Here is a 19,117-nt window from a genome sequence, read left to right on the forward strand (position 1 = left end):
GCCGAGTGATGGTGCTGGAGCACGCCAGATCTCGGCTACGATGAGCCAGCACAGCAGCCCAGCTCCATGGACAGGGCTGGCGCTGCATTGTGTGTGCAACAGGGAACAAGTGCATTAATCCAGAACCACAACCTGTGTACAGGGAAGAAATGAGATGAAGCATGAAAAACTAGGTATGATGTAAATCTGTTCTTGTAAACGCCCTGTATCCTTCCAAGCAATATAATACGCCAATTTATCAGAAGGCAACCCCACCCCATTTACAGCTTCTCCTTGTTAACAGTGTTACAGTACTGCTGGTTTTGGAAAGATACAATGTTTGCTTCGAGGCTGAGCTTGGTTTGGACATACTGGCAATCAGGGGATGTGGGTGTATTATAACCATCCCTGAGAGTAAAACAATTTCTTAAAGGGATTTTCTCTTTCTGTGACTTCCAGTGTAGTAGTTGAAATCCATCAGGTGCTGCTTCCGCAGGTATTTCCTCTGAGGTGCTCATGTTCCTTTGTTACATCTCTCCAAGAACTTTTTGGCCTATGAATTTCTCCTTCGCTTTCCCAGCGTTAAGTCCTTACAGGATTGGGTGGAATTTATGAAGTTAGCCTCTAACTTAGCCAGCTGGCCTTCACTTAGGTTTGTCTATAGCCAACGGAAAGAGAGAGGTTCCTTCAGACACGTAAGTGCAAGTACCTTAGGGTTTAGGTTTTTAATCTTCATCTGGTGGGGTCACTCTTGCTTCACTGAGTACAAGAATTTAAAGAGATGAGCAGGCTGACTCAGACTGGTACCTAAAGTCAGTAAAATTGCTTTTCTTAGATGCCAGATCTGATCTGTAAACACTTTAGAGACCAGATACTTGATTCCCTGATCTTCCTTCAATGAAATAAAACAAAGGGATTGTATGGACTGAAATACATGTGCACCGATCAGCGCTACCAGCCAGGCTAGCTGTGGAAGCAGCAGCATCATTTTGCCAGTGGGTTTTCTTGAGGACATTTTTAGCTTTTCCAGCTCTTGGGGCAAATGAACCTTCTTCATTTCTCAGAAAGTTTACTTTTACCATTTCCAGCTCCCAGCCCAATTCATCTCCATTGTTTCTCTATGGCATAGAAACCAGAGCTGAGCGCATAGGCACTGGTGATGTGATCCTTGGTACGGATGGGCAGGAAGGGCAGCATGGTCTGCACTCTGGAATCAGCCCTGAGGGCCATCCCCTTTCTATCTAGCTTCGGTGAATCAAAACATTGCTCAGTTACCCACCTCATTCCGTGTTGGAGGTTGCTGCTCCTGCAGCAGAGTCAGCAGAGGGAAAACAGACCTTAGCTGCTCCATCCTGTAGTCAATCTGAATTTAACGTGAAAAAGAGTCTGCACAAGGGTGCCGAAGTGGAAACTAGACTGTCTACAGTGTGGGCGTCATAGCAATCCCAGCAGAGATGTATGACAAAACTCAAGACAAAAATGTCTTAAAACACCGAAGCTGGACATGGGTCAAAGCCCTGGTATGTGCTGGGTCAAACCATTCTTTAAACCATCTGTTTTGTCCCAATCTAAAACTGTTTGGTTGGAAGTACAGAGCTGCCTGAGGTCTTTAAAGTGTTAAAGGAGCTTAAAACAAGCTGTCTTGGCTAGCAGCTAATGTAACTCCCTGAGCTATCATTCTCATTGTTTATGTGCCATGACAAAGATCCCATAGGGTAATCCTTGTTTCTGCTAACTGGGTGCCAAACACGGTGCGAGGCTACAGCTAATATTGAAAATCTGAAGTGAATCACATAGTTGAACAGCCACAGGAAAATGTGTGCAAGTCCTGCAATAAAGCCTTTTGGCTATTTTATTTTATTCTACAAATAAAGACAAGTGTCCATCATTAAATGGAAAAAAATAATAGTTTGAGTTGTATATAGCATGAAACAGTAGTTCCCTTCACAAAAACATTTCTAATTCATTAGTTTATTACAAAATATCCACTCACAAAAAAGCACAAGCACAATCTTTATACTTGTGAAATGAGTTGATATTTCATATACAAAATAATTTCCACATAATTCCATATAATTTTATTTTATATAGAAATAGGTCATTATTACAACAGCTGTACAATACACTACTTTTTATTTAATAATTACATAAAATCTTTCTTAGAAACATATCAACAGAAAACATACAAAAAAAGCGAAAAGTGCATTTCTTTTTTTTCCCCCCAAAGGAAAATTCAATCTTAAATGTTATAATGAAAGAGATATGTAATAGTCTGCAGCATCCCGAGTCAGTGGGCCAAAACACAGTGCATATTTCTCAGAGACTTGCAGTGGGTGAGTTTAGGTGGACGAAGGATCCATGTTGTACTATTGAAGAGCTGCATGATTGTGCTTACAATTTGAGTTGTCCTTTGCAATCACAATTCATATAGAAAACAGTCCAGTGTGAGTTGTGGGGTTTGTTTTGTTTGTTTGTTTTATAGTAATGAAGAACAGTTAGGGTAAGCTGCATAATACTTTTCAGATTCTAAGTCAAGGGTTATGAGCTGTAGACCATCTTCTCCAATGACTGGGCTTTCTCCTCCATTGGATGTGCTAATTTGGCCACAAGAATAAGGAAACAAACTTCTCTTTACAGAAAGTGCCTAAGTTTTGTCCTCTGTGCAGTTGTGCAAAATAATAACAATAATCATAATAAAAATAATCTCTTGTTCTCTCCTCAATAGACCTTTGACGCAGTGCTTTTCATACACAAAAGAAAAACTGAAACAGTGAAGGCCAAGTACCTCATGAGTCTGTTGACAGTCTTTTGGAATTGCCAGCTAGCTTTCAGAGTGACATGCCAAGACTGAACACCTCCTCCCGTGCACCCATTGATGATGGAGGCTACACAGGGTAGTGTTCCTTTTCATTTTGCTCTGTCAGTACATACTGTGCTCACGAGACAGTGCAAACCAAATCTAGCATGCCATAAATGCGCTGTCTGTGGCAGTCTGCACTCTGTGGCGTACTTCTGTCATAGAGCTTTGAAAGAAATGCTTGTGCAAAAGCCAAAACAGTAAGTACAAAGTCATTCTCTTCTGCCCCATGTGCCCATTGGTTAAAGCTAATCGTGCATTGATTGTGCTGGTGGGACTCTTATCGCAGTGGCTGTGGTAAATTTGATGATTCTGATAAGCTATTGCTTCTTCTTGATGTTAGTTGCTGCTGCTGCTGCTGTTGCTGCTGTGTCTGACGATACCCCATATTTCCTTGCTGTGGCGAGTAAGATGGCAGGAGCAAAGAATCAGGTTGCTCATTGTGCAAAGAACTTGGTGTTTGCACCTACAGATAAAATTAAATTCATCGTGGTGTTCGATTCTTTCATGTTAAAGCTCTTTGTCCTCAATATACCGGGTGCTTAAAAATACTATTCTTTTGCTGGCTTTTGTTTTTGGGGCTGTCTGGCATGGTGTTAACTTACCTAATGCTAGAAGGAATGGACAAAGAACATTACAATTAGGCATTGAGAAAGGTTTTTTAACAGGAATGCACTGCTTAGGATCTGCAGGTTATCCTGAAAAGACTCTTTAGGAGCAGGGTGGGTGAACATGTCATAAATTACACAGATGGATGATAGAAAGGAAACAGAAAGGAAACGGGAACCTAGTGTACCTCATGCTGTCCCTTCTAGCCCTTCCTTTTTGGGAGTTTACAGTAGGATGTAACCTCGCAGTGGTGAAGTCGATGTGAATTTTGCAGATGCTTTTATTCGGAATGGTATCTGCCATAGTTTTTTCATTAATTCTCAGCTATGATAAGGATTTTGTTTCAATAACAAGAGTTTAATCATTTGAGGTTGACGATACTTTTTCAGTGTTGCCAGTGGTCGGGTTTTACAGGCTCAGTTCAGTTTCTCTTGAGTTAATAGAGACACCTCATTTCCCCCCCTTCCCCTTTACTTTAGCATGTGTTGAATTAGGTCAAAAAATAAGTATTTTTACATCTTCAAATCACCTGGTTCTTCCAGGCAGTGTGCTCTAATTTATCTTCTTTGCCTTGTGGAGCTGAGAAAATATGTTAATTTACTGAGGGGATCCAGATATCTGAACCAGATCTCATTTTATGTCGATGCTGGTAATTAAAAATCATCTTTTGACTTTTAAACTAAGCAAATTTTATACTGACTAAAGAGTACAGAATAAATCCTAAGGCAGCAATTTTCTCCATCTAGAAATACACTTTAAATATATCCAGGATAATCTGATTATGTTTCCAATGTACAGACTTAGTAATTTCCTTTTAAGTATTCTGACTGTTCTCACTGCTCCCTTGCTATACTGGAAGGGTACACATCACTGTCTCAGTGTCTCACACATTTCCGTGGCTCTAAAATGGCCATTTCTGCCATGATCAGGCTCCTGCTGAAACCTGGGGCCCTGTTTGCACAGCCCGTTCACCTTATTACTCTGTGTGTACATTATATACATCGTCGTCTTTGTCTTACCCTACCTGCAGGTAGCGTTGTTGCTGATGCTGTTGGTGCTGGAGTTGCATAGGTGGCAGAGAGGATGGCTGGGAAGGAGGTGTAGTGGCAAACCCTTGGTTTAACACTGCTTGTCCCATCAGTACAATTGGAGAGCTGCTGCTGGAAGTCTGCACTTCCAAATTTTGAAACATTTGTTGGGTTTGAGAATACCTGTGGGAGAAAGAAGCAAAACAATCAAGAACAAACAGTTGGAAGCAAAGGGATTCTCTTAGGATAGGAATGGAAGTCCCCCATCTTCATAAATAATTCCTAATAAAGAATTACAATGCATGGGACCTGCTAATACGGGCGATGGCACTGTTTGCAGCACTGTTTTACCTTACTCTGTGCATGAGCTAGACGTGGAGGGCAGAATACATCTCACCTCCAAATCCAGACCACGTTTTTGATTCATTAAAGATTCTTGTTTATGCATGTCTTCTCTTCAGCCACAGCATTCATATCCTAGGCTCATTAAACCAAATGGCCTCTGATTTTGTATTAGTGCGCCGAGCTCTGAACTGCAGCGAGAGAGAAGTGAATACGCCTCCTATTCTGCTGCTGCCTGTGCCCCCCTGCAACTGACTGGGGGTGGTAATCTCTTGCAGAAAGATGGCGAAGGTTGGTGACTTCTTAAGCTGCTCATATACATATTGCCCAGTATGGTCAGCAGTTCACATTGCTGAGAGCCACACTGTTGGAACAGAAGAAGCCTCTAGAAGTCCTCTGGAGTGAGGGATGGGACAGAAACAAAATACTCAGCTCCTTTTGCCGGTCTGCTTTTGCACAGCAAAACTTAAATATGTGTTCTTTTGTGAAAAGCTGTGGGCAAAACCACAACGGAGCTATTGCCAGCCCAGCCAAATTCTGTTTATCCTGTAATGGGTGATGAGATCATAGTGTGGCATGTGTTCATTCAACAGCTGTTCAACATTAGGGGTTAGTCAGAAATGTGACAATTTGGGTACTTGTACTAGGATGTGAGCTCCTAAAAAAGGGTCCTGTGAGTCAGGAAGTCCACACGAACCGGGAGATGTGTCTTTGCAAATCAGGCCTCTTTTATTTAGACGCTTAAAAGCAGATCTAAAATGCTGTGTATTTAAAGTCGACACATTTAACTCAAGATAATCTTAAGCACCAATAGTGATGTCTAGGGAAAGAAGTACTGAATACCTGCGTTTCTGAGGTAACATACAGAATTACTTTTAAAGTAATTATGTGCAACCGGTTGCCTATCATTTTAGCAGTTCACAATTATGTACAGTGACAAAAAACAGCCAAGAAAGGAAAAAAGGGCATATTCTGACCGATGTTTTCTGCTTCCTTCAACCAAGTTTTGAGGAGGCAAACAACTGAGGTGCTTTCTTTAGCAGCTTTTCTGAGAGCGCTCAGGCGCAGGGGCCTGTTGGTTCTTTCATTTCTGCTGGTGTAGATTAGCCACAGCTCTGCTGGTGTTACAGCAGCATCTTGCTGGCCAGAGGGCAAGGGCTTTCCCAGCACCAATCATTTCAACCCGGCCAGTGCTGACTTTCTCTCTCACATTTACCTTGGTAGGTCAGCAGTTCCCATGCTGGAGCAAGCATCATGTGAGGGAGAAAAATTCCCCCAGCTTCAGTTCATTAAAATGCCACCGGCATGTTGCATTTCTCCCTGTCATCCTTCCTGATGTGACCAGGCAGGGTCAAGCTGACCCTGACACTGGAAGACAGGCTCAGCACTATAATACGTTCCCGAGATTTGTAACTAATTCGTTATCTTGCTAAAGAAGGCTACTTCCCCTCAAAAGCATCTTTGATGTTTTATCTTTGAGAAGGCACATACTTAGCCTGGGATCCGGCCATGCTGAGGTCTGAAGGGTGTCTTGCATTACAGGACCCAGGCATCATAGGCTGAATAGGCTGGCTGAGCAACAGCCTGGTGCATGGGGGGAAAAAAAAAAGAAAGTGTCACTGTTGTAACAGAAGGACCGCGCAAATCCCACCTTTGGGTAACAGGAGTTTCGCAGGCCTGGCACAAGGCTGGGCGGGAGATCGAACCTGCGGCCCTGGAGGTGGCAGGCGCGCCCTGGGCGCGGCGGGGGCAGCGGGGTGCCTGGCTGCGGGGCTGGCCGCTAGCGTTACAGGGGGGCTGGCCGCTAGCGTTAGAGGGGGGGTGGGAGTTTCTTTTGCCGCTGCAGGTGGCCGTGGCTTGTGCCTGAGCTTTCTGGGTATCAGAACGCAGTTGTTTCGGTTCACACGTCTAGGTGGATCTCCCACCGCCCACCCAGGGGAGCCGGACACCGCGAAGGAAAAGCGGCCGCATCCCGCCGCGCCGGGGCTCGGGGGCCGGAGGCGGCGCGGCGGCCGTGACCGCGCAGCCGAACCCCGGCCGGGCGCCGCCGGGGCCCTCGTGCGCTACAGCCGGGGCCGGGCCGGGTCGCGCCCTACCTGAGCTGCTGGTCGTGGCTGCAGCCGGCGGCGGGCGGGCCGGGGGTGCCGCCCCGCGGCGGGCCGGCAGGGGGCGCCGCGGTGCCGCCGCTGGCGGGGGCTGCGGCGAACGGCGGGGGCGCGCCGCGGGGGGGGCGGCCGCCGCCCGGCGCCAGCTCCGCGCTCCTCGCCGCCTTCGGGGCCTGGAAGAGAAGGGGAGAGAGCGGGACTGCAGCACGGCCGCCGCCGCCGCGTGGGGAAGGCCCGCGGGCACGGGCCGTGACAGCGCGGCGGGGGCGCGGCCGCCGTTAGTGCCCGGCGGTGCGCCCACCCGGCTGCGGGCAGGGCAGGGGAGGGGACAGCGACCCCCCGCCGGCCGCGGCTTGTCCCCCCCGGCGGCCCCGCGCCCGAAACCCCGGGGACCGGAGCGCTGCGAGAGCGAAGCCGCCCGGTCGTGCCGGCAAGCAGCTGAGCAGGCGCACGACACCCCGTGAAGACACAAGCAAGCTTAGGCGTGAGGAGCACCGCCGTAAAAGCCCAGTGATGGGAATAAACCTTATTAAAGGAAAATAGTGGTGTGGGTTTTTTTCTATTTATAACACAAATGCACTTTTTAGTCTAATAGAGTCATTGTAATACAGGTATGTAGGAGGTTAAAAGGTACCACTGAGGGGTCTGAAGATAATAGGCTATGTTTGCTGCAGCATCAGGTAGCAGAAATAGGAGCTAAGTTCTCTAGGAAGGGAGTTACAACAGGTGGGTGGAAAAGCAAACAGTGGAAATGCTGAGAAACCAGCAATAAGACAAAAAAAATATAAAAAAATACCATGCCAAACCTGCTAGCTAGCTTTCACAGATCTCAGTAACTACTAACTGCAGCTAAACTAAACTGCAGGCGCACTGCCCGGGGGTCTTACACAAATCTCAACGTATCCCACCCACGTGCCACTACAGCAGAGCAGCTCCGTTACGTTGGTGGCACCCAACTGGGTTCAGGGAGCAAGCAGGGGTAAAGCTTATTTTGAGAGGTCACGCTGCCGGCACCACTACTGCTAGTTTCCAGTCTGGTCGGTCAGGTTTCTTTCAAGTCAACTGAAGAACAGTAAGTCATGCACACCTTCTGCATGCTCCCCTGCTCAAGCTGAAACAGCTGCTCAAGTGACCCTCCTGGCCGAGGTCTTAAAACAGCGATTTAAGGGTGAAGTAAATGCTGCAGGGAGACCCTTTATGTAGGCTGCCCTTGTATAGGAGAATAGGGAAGGAAAGGCAAAGGCACACTTCCAGGACTGACATAATTTCACTTGCTTGCTTAATAACAGCTCAGTGTCTTCTTTCCATATAAACGTGTCTCTATGCAAAGAAATGGTTACCTGGCTCGCTATCACACTTGCTTCTCTCAGTGCTTGCTGGTTCGCTGTTTGCGAAGATGCAATTTGCCCTTGAAGTTGAGGACTGGGGACAAGCTGCTGCTGAGAAATGGCCCCTGACCTCTGCTGTAGCTGTTGTGGCTCTGGCTGCTGAGTATTGCTGAAGCTCAGGGACACTGTCGGCTGCTGTAGGAACATCTGGAAAAGAAGGGGGGAGGATTTATTTACATAGCCCAGCTGTCTTGGATAATGAACGTGAAAGAATTCAATCCAAAGATATATTCTAAACTAAAGTTATCATGTTTCTGGATTAGCTGTGCATTTACTGTTAGTTGGAAATCACCTATCTTTCCTACATGAACAGTTCTGCTGTCTCTAGTTTCTTGATTTCTTGTTCTGCAAGTGCACTCATTACTCGTGAAATATGTCCTGAAGGTACAAGTCCTCTATGGAGCAGGCACAGCCCTTGTAAGAGCAGTTCCCTGCACATGCACTGTGTTCTGGGGCATTCTGACCAGAGAGAAGAGAGTAACTCCATGTCCTTTCAGTTCTTTCATTTCTGCTTTCAACAAAATCAGTCTTTCCTTTCAGACAGGGCTGCTTTTGAATTTGTCTCTGGAAATTGGGTTGTTGAATGTTTTTAATGAGGCCACAGTCAGGCCAGAGCTCTCCGTGTTGAATGGCTGTGTCCTTATCATTGAGATGATGTGTAAACAGACAGTCACTGTCATTTATCTGATTTCCCATCAGGTAACTGTCACCTGGCGTTCTTCCTAACTGTGCCATGCATTTGACTTGTGCAGAAGTGCTAGCGGCTCCTCTGTTAGTGTTTCTGTAAATGATATACTCCATTCTTGCCTTGCAACATGAGTCTTTCTTCTTTAAAAGTTGTAGGGCTTGGGAATTTTGGCTTTTCTAGAGGTTATTTCTTTTATTATAGCTGTACAGAGGAAAAAGGCATCTTTTAAAACTCTGAATTATTAATGCTACAAGCTATCTTTACAATATTTTGAACATAGCTTCTTGCCACCGAGGACTATAGAGAGGCCTGTGTCCTGTGTAGTTGAAGGCATTTTTGGATCTGATTCTGATTCCACACCACTGCTACATGTGTGGAACTCCATTAAGTGGAGCTACTTAGGGTTTAAATGAAATCAGAATCACAATTACTCTTTTCATTATTCATCCATCAGTCTCATGCCTAGCAGTACGTTGGAGGGACACCCTGTAATTAGTACACCTTTCTGCAGCTTATTGCTATATTAACAATTCCCTGAACTATCATGTCCCCTCTAATTTTTCTTGGAAGAAACCCATACCTTTCTCCAAAGGACCGGCACAGTACTTTGCATAAGTACGGGTTGATCCATCATGTTTGTACTTACTTATCTAGCTTTTAAAACATGATTTTTATTTAAATATGATAACTTTTTAATGAATCTATGTGTTCCAAGATTTTACTCAGAAAAAAGGTATAGGCAGCTTACATTAATCAGCTGGGAGAGGGGGGCAGTTAGGGAAAATGTTAATGCACCTAAAGCAACAGCTTGTTTCAGGTGCTGTAGGCTAATCACATCTCAAAGTTGTGTGATAGAAATAAATGGGTCAAGGAACAGAGCTGGGGCTGCTCACACTAAGTCTGAAACTAGCTCCGAGTGTTTTCTTTTAAAAACACTGCTCATTGAGTTTGAAGCCATTACATATCAGAAAGACAGATGGTCTTACAACTTCTGCCAAGTAAATAGGTCTTATTCTAAATAAATCAAAGACAGAAATTAGGAAAATTCATATTCTTGTTTATTTTCTGTATATAGAAGCTAAGCTTTGGACACATTTAGTAAATGAACTCAATTAGCAATGAAACTGGTTGCCAATGATATAAAATTTGAAATAAAGCATTTGATATAAAATTCAGAACAGGTAAAGCAAATAGGGTATTTCAAAAATGTGGTGGGGAGTGTGATCCCACTGGTACTGGCCAGATCACTGCAAGTTAAGACTTTTAGGAGGATTATCTGGAGTGTCCTCCCTGCGCATCGTGCATGGCACTGGAGAAATACTAAGTTCATCCAATGCTAAGTTAACATCTATCGATGTGAATGTCAGGCAGGGTCTGAACTTGCAGCGAACCAGTGACTTTGCAGGGACCTGCCTGTGTGCATGCCTCACTTCCAGATGAAGGCCAAGGAGCTTACCCTTGAAAGAAAGCAGAGTAACCTACTTTGCGATTACTAGAGTGTGCCACTGGGTAGGAATGTGCACAGTTAATGGTTGGCAGCTAACACTGCAACCAATTTACAACTAAGTTTATCCCAGTAAATCAATTTCATTTGTTCATGTGTTCGTATGCTGAGAGGGCTCTGAGTATTTCATACCTATGGACCCTCTGTTGCATTATAATGGCCAAAGCAGCATTTTTACTGTCTGAACATAAATGTCCTGGAAAAAACAAGCTCAAGGTAGGAAGTGATGGTGCCATTTAACCCCTGTCCCCGCAGAACTGGAGTACTCAAGATGCCTCATCAAAACAAGAATTAACCTGAGAGAGGATCGAAGCGTGGAATTTCTACCTGCTAGTTAAGCCTAAAAGCAAGAACATGCTTCATTTTACAAAACTTACTAGTGTTTTTTTCATAGTGTGCCTCTTTTGTGATAGTCCTGTCTGAATTCCCCTGAAACACTGAAATATGGCAGCTTTAAATAACAACAGAAACCCCTTAATAGAGAATGCAATCTTTCCCAGTCTGAGCAAATCCAAGTAGAGAAATTAGCAGCTCCCTAACTGCATTGCTGGTAATGACATATCTTGTGGCTGATTTTGCGGACTGCGAGGTCAGTGAAGCATCTTACAAATATTTTTTAATTGGCCAGCTTGTTAACATATGCAACAAAGTACTGAGGGAGGGGAGGGCCCATCTGACACTGCTGCCCCCTCATTCCAAGACAGAGGGTCCCTACAGCTAATGGATGAATCACGCTGGCAAGACATCATGGGGAAAATGTCTCTTTGACTCTACCTGTCCTTTGGATAATCAGGGGATTATAGCCTTCAGGCTCGTCATTACAGACATCAAGACTCTCTCTTTCTGTAAAATACATAAAGATGAGGAGCACAGCACTGGGAAGCTGAGATTCACTGACTTCGAAGGGAGCCTGATTTGCAAATGATGGGTGGCTGGTCTCGTTTGTAGTTCTTGCAGGCTGGTGAGGCTCAGCCCTTCTGCCTTCCTCCCTGTCCACAATTCATTAGCTAGACTGTTCAAATCTGGAGCAGGCACAGCATCCTTCAGACTTCTGAGGTTACACTTGCTGCTCTTGTCCTTCATACTTTTGTTTGTCAGGGAAAGCAGTAACGGGGATTTAATGGGGTTTTGAACACTTTTGTTCAGGGCCCACAGCCCTCCTGCTAGTTTCATCTTTCATCCCACAAGGCGCTTGGAAATAGTTTCTGATACAGACTACCGTGCTCAACATCTGGCTGGTTAGGAAAGTGTTCTTGGTGGACTGCCGTACTGCGGTTTTGAAGATGTCTGAAGGAAATGGAAATCGGGCTTAACTCTCCACAGAGCTACCTATACACTTCTGTAGAAGGAAGCGAACCAGTGGGGAAGGTATGCTAATAAATCTGCTAATGAGGGAAAACCAGAGAACACTTCCCCCTTTTCAGACAGCCTACGGCACTCCCCTATGCTTACAGCTCTTCTACGTGGAATATTAGAGAGACCAGAAATATGCTTGATAGTAATGTGCGCCTGTTTGCTACTGTGCTTTGTAGCTCTGATAATAGACACAGATCAATGTCTGCAGGCATCCAGCTCCCTGAATGATGAAATCTGTGCGGCAAAGCATGTGGTTGGATTATCTGATTTAACAGTTTACTCCTTACTGCTTCTGAGTCACAAAAGTGCTGCATGCAAAAGTATGAGGCTTTCTTTTAAGCTGTCCCTAAGCAAATAAGACAAAGCTAATTCCTGGTCTCACTGTACCCCTGCAGCAGCACTGTAATTTCTTTGTGTTTTGGGTTTTTTTAAACCAAGAGAAAGTGGGAGAAGGGAAAGACCCTGGCCATAAGTCAGTGTGACCGCTCGCATCTCAACACCTTGTTTGATTGCTCTGTAGAGACCAAAAGGCACCCAAACTGCAGAGGATGGCCCTCCCCATCCAGCACTGCCCCTTCAGGCAGCTATGCAGCCCCTGTGCTTCCAAGCTACCCTCTACCCCCCGACTCTCAGTTCTGCATCTGCGTTAAGCTGGGAAATGGCCAGTACTGACACCATGGAAGTTGTACACATCTGAAAATACTTGGTCTAATCTGGTACAGTCTTCAGGGGGGAGGATATCACCCAAATGGTATAACTCAGAGCTATAAATTGGTATGGGGTGGGCAGTACAGAACTACCCACCATTTACCCTCTGGGCCTCCTCTTCTGTCTGCTTGAGGCCCCGTAAGCATACTTGAGAATCTGTCCCATGATCTTTGGGTTATTAAATGCACCCTAGTGCACAGGGAAGACAGCTATATAAAAATAAAATCTGTTTCCTGCATCTAAGTATGTGCTCTGATCTTCTATCTTTGCCTGAATTATGAAAAAAAACCCCAAAACAAAACAGTGAGTGTATGTGACTATTGAAGACGTCACCAGGGAGAGTAATGGTTTTCACCCAATTAAAAAGAGAGGAAGTGAGAATATCACGTCTCTTGATATTCATAATAACAATAGTTTTCAGACACATGACACGATTCTGAACTGAAGGCCAGTTAATTGCAGTGAGAATTTCCTTTCCCATTAATCAAAGTCAGTGCAGAACCAACGGAAGAAATGCACTGAAATTAAACCTGGTCTACTTCTATGCTTATATGGCACGAGGAAGAGAGTCTTGGTTTTGGGACCCACCATTGCTGTGCTGTTTTACAGCGGTGCACACGCAGCAGCTTAGGTGGCAGTTTCTAATTTGGCTTCACTGATCCCTTAATTGCCTAAACATACAATCCCAATTTGTTTTAATATGTGAAACTGCATTTCACAGGTGCTGATGATGGGTGAGAGCCTGTTTCTGTGGAAGCCGGGAGCAAAATTCCCGCTGACTTCAGCAGGTCCCAGGTTTTCACCCTGTGCTTAGGATGTTCTCTGAGACATTTGTTTCTGTGACGGAACTTGTCTTCTAAAAAAACCTTGTTAGTACAGTAATCACAGTGGGTCCCCAATGTAACATTTCTAGCAAGGGTCATTTAACCTGGCATTTGCAGTTAAATTATAAGGATCATAGCAGTAATCACCCCGAGTTCAGCAAACTTCCATAAAACTGGATGGTATGTCCATTTGTCATTAAGTGAAACCTGCGATGCGCTGAACTGCACTTGCTATTTTTTCAGAGGTTTGGTAGACATAAGGGGTGGCACAAAGCAAATACTGTACTTGGTGAATTAAAAGCAGATACTGTACTTAGTAAATTCTAGGTCTGTGTAGGAGGTATCAAAGGCAGACGAACGGCAGGCGCAGTCAGCTTCGCCCTAAAGGCTTAAGCTGGTCCAGTGACGAACAAATTCAGACACCTCCTAGGTGTGAAAAAATGCACATCAGCAAAGGTTGGGTTTTTTTTAACATGGCAGGGAAATTAATCTCTTGTGCTCTGTATCTGGGCTGGGGTAGGGTCAGGAAAACAGGGAGCGAATGAAAGAGATGAGCACTGCCTGAAGGAGGGCTGCTGGCTGAAGGGGAGCTGGACGGACAGGATACTGAGCACGAGGGATGCCAGCGCGAAGCAAGCAGTGACTGGATGGAAGTTAATGAACTGTAGAGAATAATCATTGGCAAGTGCAAACTTGAACATTTTTCTACTACAACTGCTCAGTCTGAAGACTAAGTAGATAAAAGTATTAAAATGCTACTGTAAATGACCCAAATTCTTCTGCTTCTCCCAACAAGAGGAGAAGATAACATGTATAAGAAATTTAATAGATTTGGATAAATATATAGAAGAAATGCCTACTTTGAGGTATTTCTTCCTTCTCTTCTTCCAGAGAGCTCTTCGATCTTTCTTGACATAGGTTACTCCAGAGGCTTTCAGAGGGTAACATCCTTATTCAGATGAGCTGGTTTCCACATGTCCAGATTTCCTAGACTCTGGAGCTAATTTTAAGTTGCCAACACTATTGATGGCCACGTGAGAGAAGATGCTTTGCTCTGCCCCTCCCAGCAGTTACACACCTGTACGCTGGAGTCCTGGACCAGGCAGAGCTGCTCCTGTATCTTCTGTAGCTCCTCCTGCTGCCAGCGGATGTTGGCCTGCAGGATCCGGGTCCGCTGCTCTAGCTGGTCCTTGATGGTCTGGAACATGCTGAACTGTGCTGAGAACTGGGAAAAAAAAAAAAAAAAAGAGGTAAAAATGAGTCATTATAATACAAACAGGCCTCAGTAGAACAGTTCTGTAAGAAGTTATTGGTTTCTTGACTGTAAAGCACAGCCAAAGGAATAAAAGACGTTTGCAATATACTAACATCTCAGCAGAGATAAATCTTGTCTATTTTCAATTTTACACACATATATTAAATTGCCTCAGTTATAGTGATCTGCTTACAACTGACCCTGTTCTGTTAGGGAATTATCAGAAGGACTGTTTTTGAGAGTATGCTACTTTAAAATATCAAGAGCATCTTAATTGGATGGCAAATGAGTGCATGGTTTTTATTAGTCTGTAGTTTGGAGCCCTTAGTGTGGCGTAACTGTATATTCTAGATGTGTTTTACTAATGATTTCCTGTTTTCTGCATAGAAATGGCAGTGCTGCAGTGGCTTATTCTGGTGATGACTTACTATAGCATCACACAGCAGCTGACCACAGTAAACATTTTCTAGGTTTCTACAGATGAGTAGTAGTCAAACTACAAGGAATACTCATTGAGTTATTCTTATGCATGATGTAAAATGAGTAGCTCAGCTCAGTGGGAGAAAGCCTATTCTAAATAGTAATATAAAATGGAGATCAGTAATCAGGGTCAAGAAGAAAATGCAACCTCCAGTAGCAGCAATACCTGGCACAAAGTGGAATCATTCAAGAAGTGTGGAGCAGACTAACACAGCAATAAATTCCTAGTTTTATTTGGCGTTTTTTTATTTGGATATGATTCAAAGTCCACCAAAGTTAATTATTCCTTTAATAGGCTTTGGAATACTTGCTTTGCATGAGCTTATATTCCAAAAGTAAAAAACAGTCTTTGGAAAAAAGAACACTTCAAAACATCTGTAAGCTTTTCTGTAATCAAGGCATCCAAGACCTCTCTGAAAATGTGATGCTGTGAGTGTCCAGGCAAATGAAAAATAACAATTCTGCTGTGACTTGAAAACGGTGCCCCATTCTCCTGTCTGTTCCAGTGGCTCTGTGCTGGTGGGTGAACCGATGCACGCTGCTGGCGCCTTCCTGCTCCATGGAGGTGCACTGGCTTACACCACTTCTGCTTTTTAATGGGAAAGCAAGAATGGTAGCAGGAAGGGAATTAAGGAGCTCTCTGGTACTGGCAACACTGTACAGTTAAGTGAAATTTCTGGTTACTTAGAGAAATCTAAATGTGACAGGTCAGATTTGGATCAGCTAACCACTTTGGTTTCAACCAGTTAAAGTACCTTTACATTCCCCCTAGCAAAGCTGAAATCTCCAAGTAAATGGCCTTTAGGTGAGAAAGTATGAGAACTTCAGTGGGTTTTTTTAATTATTATTTTTCAGGTGGAGGGAGGCTTTCCTGCATAATCTGGGATGTCACTGCACAAAGAGTGGTGGCAAGGTGGAGGGGAGTTTCTTGGCCAACCCTGCTTAGGGCTGCTAAGGGTGGCATGTGTGGCTGCTGCTGGCAGAGGACCTCAGAGCTCACCTGGGTGGCAGGTATCTGTGAGTATGCACAGCTTGCTCCGTCTGCACAAGCAGAGTTAACGTCAGCACTTGGCCTCTGGTGCTGTGACTCGTGGCACATGTGCCTTCAGACAGCAGCACTGTCATCTGCAACCCGCGTCCTCCCCCAGAGCAGAAAAATGATGTCAAAGCTCTTGAAGGGCAGTTTGTGTTACATCTGGTTGGTGTTACAGGGGAGAAGTCAGAGCAGGGTCTCTCTCTTTCTAGTCCATGGCTAAAGTGTTAACCCAAGGAACGGACAAGTGGAAACCTCTGATGTTTGGGTACCAGGACATGTGACTCAAAGGGGTGTCTGGTGCTGCTTCTTGTAGTCTGACTCCACGTTTCTGGAGTCCCAGGTACCCTGATTTTAGGAGTGGGATGACGCTATGCAGCAAGGGCTTGCTTAGGTGAGATGCAGCTAATTCCTGCCTTAACTTGGGTCTGTACAAAAGAACTTTTTAAGAAGACAAGTCTTGCAACTTAATTCTCTGTATATGAACTCTGTTAGTGAGGATTACTCTTAAGTCTTCAACAAGGGTCCTTATCAGAAGAGAATTAAAACCAATTGTAGCCGAAAGTTTAATTTTAGCTGCCAGGCTTGTGGATGGCAAACTTTTCATTAATGTGTGAACACCTTGAAGACAATTCGGAAAAGGAATCCAAATTTCTTCAATTAATAAATGTAAGGAATTTTACAACAGATAATTTTATAAGCATTTTATACTTCAATAAGAAACAAAATCCATTTCCAGGTCTTAGTTTTGAATTTGAATTTGCTTTGCAGAGTTGCATGCAAGGGCACATTTTAAATTATTATTCCTTACTTTTTTTCAGCACCTTCTTATATTTAGCATATTCATCCAGCATTGTCTTTTTGTTCTCTTTTTCATGTGCCTTTTGTATTAATACAGTTAAGAACAACAATTAGCTGGTATACTAGAGTGAAAGCCATTATGGAAGAAGACAAGGAACTTTCTCTTTTCCTTTTTTCCCTTTCCCACTCTAACCTCCAAATTTGTTGATAACTCTAGCCATGACCCCTGTGATTACAGAGCTTCTATTGTTTTTGTACAATGAAACGCTAACAGCAATTGACCTTCACCAGTGAGTATTTATCTCAAGATCATTAACTGCTTTACTAATTAGGGGAGAAATCTGTAATTGTATAATAAATTAAAAGAGCTTAACTCAAAATGTTACACAGAAAGCACTGCTTTAACTCTGTCACTGGCATCAGATGAAGTTGCTTTTCTTCTCACTTAGGTATTTACAAACATCTGTAGGATCCCCAGAGAAGCTATACATAGAAAAGTGCCGGCTTTCCAGATACAGTCAAGCATGGAAGACTTCACCAGTGAGATATCTATCTATAATTGAGCAGTTTAATCCAGGTTTGTTAATGCAGACAAAAAAAGAAACAACCCAGCAGTAATTTTAGCCTGGTTTCTTAAAACGATTAAATAATAAAGTGATGCTTTTGGGATCATGTCGGCAGATGTTCCGGTAGGGACAGGCTTGGTGCACAGGCGCTGATGGTCCAGACAGGCTGTACAGCCCAGGGAGTGGGACTGGCACTTCATGACTGGCCACTTCACTGGAGTGGGTCATGACTCCACCAGCATGGACACCTGAAAGAGGCCAGCTGGACTGTGTCTGCGGAGGGGCGTTTCTTTTCACTGGGTGCCATCCCAGGGTCCCAGGTTCACTCCCTCTCTCTCTAGGTGATGAGGGGGCTGCAGCCAGGGGAGGAGACTTACGGCCCCTGTATCTGTCAGGATGGTCCTTCACTTCAAATGTGATGAACAAAAAGATGGACACACCAAAAACATCCTGTTCCTGCAAGTTCCATGACAATAGAAAAAAGAAGTAAAGAAGAGAGACCCTATTTATTTTTTAGCTCTGTAGTTTCTTTTAAACCTTTCTTTTCCACCTGCCTTCCAACTTTGAATCCTTCTGGCCAATGCTAGAGACATGCAACAAAGTTGTGAGTGTCTCAAAATTAGCAGGGTGCTATAATTTCAGGAAAGCTTTAGCTGAGCAAAGCCTTTCCTCTTGCGGGAAAGGCTGGGTCCGTGCACCGGCCTTGCAAGGCGCAGCCCCTGGGAAAATGGGTTTCATTAGTTTTGCAGCTCACCGAACAACTTGTTCATTCTTTCTGTCTTCTGAATAACACCTGCGCAATCCCAAATGGATTATTAGTGCTAATTATTATTCAGTCATCAACAACCGCTGTGTTGTAGGGGATTTTAATTTATTACAATGAGGAAGGCAAACAAACAAATATTCTAATAGGGAGCACTTGGTTTAACGTAAACCATTTACATTCAGGCGACATCTAGTACTGTGCTGTCTGTTCATTCAGACAAACACGGCAGAAGCTAAAATTGCATTTTGGCGGAGACAGAACCATCACAGCCTTTGCTTGAAATAAAACTAATCAAAGTTCAAGCAGATGGTGCCTGAGGCGGCAGCTAGCTGCTTGCTGCAGACGTGGTTGTGGCTGCTTAAAATGTCCTTCCTCTCTGCTGCTGCCCCGTAGATGAACGTTAGCTGCGAGGACGCCCATCAGCGTGGCCAGGCTCGGCACTCTGCCTTTCAGCCCCTGCCATCGGTCACCATCAGCTGAGGGCGAGCGGCAGAAAGGCAGCGGGGAGCAGCCTGTGCAGCTCCTGCTCTGGGCTGGCAGTGGGGCGCCTGGTCACGCTATTTCTAAAAGCACGAGCTTGTGTTCTGCCACTAAACTGCCGTGAAACGTTCAACCAGGAAACCAAGGAAGTGTTCGTGGGGGGAAGCATGCGTACCTGGATTTCGTCCCTGTCTCGCTTAGTGCTGCAGGCACCTTGTCTTTTAAGTAACGGATTATCTTGCTGTAGGCTGACATGTTTATTATTTTAAGGTAGGAAGTACAGAATAGGTTCATAAATTTCATAACAGTTTATGAAAATCACCCAAGTGTGTGGAGATTTGGTACTTT

At 44.5% G+C, this 19,117-nt stretch overlaps 1 protein-coding gene and 1 long non-coding RNA gene across 3 annotated transcripts in view; one reads left to right on the forward strand and one right to left on the reverse strand.

The window, feature by feature from the left end:
* Window positions 1-1,808: 1,808 nt before the first annotated feature.
* Window positions 1,809-19,117, reverse strand: part of NPAS2 (neuronal PAS domain protein 2) — a 168,781-nt gene continuing 151,472 nt past the window's right edge. The window contains exons 16-21 of one of the 2 annotated variants that reach the window (XM_080377286.1): window positions 14,467-14,613; window positions 8,261-8,455; window positions 6,912-7,093; window positions 6,307-6,399; window positions 4,470-4,656; window positions 1,809-3,302 (exon numbers count right to left, since the gene is read on the reverse strand). In XM_080377286.1, the coding sequence (XP_080233412.1) occupies window positions 3,117-3,302; window positions 4,470-4,656; window positions 6,307-6,399; window positions 6,912-7,093; window positions 8,261-8,455; window positions 14,467-14,613 (990 nt within the window). In that variant the 3' untranslated portion in view covers window positions 1,809-3,116. Of the gene's footprint in view, window positions 3,448-4,469; window positions 4,657-6,306; window positions 6,400-6,911; window positions 7,094-8,260; window positions 8,456-14,466; window positions 14,614-19,117 lie in introns of both variants that reach the window. The other variant, XM_080377287.1, reaches the window with a different exon arrangement.
* Window positions 2,742-3,387, forward strand: LOC308059662. Its single transcript, XR_013926359.1, has 2 exons — window positions 2,742-2,873; window positions 3,180-3,387. It is a non-coding gene; the product is annotated as an uncharacterized lncRNA (long non-coding RNA).

The sequence above is a fragment of the Falco punctatus genome (assembly GCF_963210335.1).
Source record: "Falco punctatus genome assembly, chromosome: 2".
NCBI classification, from domain to species: domain Eukaryota; kingdom Metazoa; phylum Chordata; class Aves; order Falconiformes; family Falconidae; genus Falco; species Falco punctatus.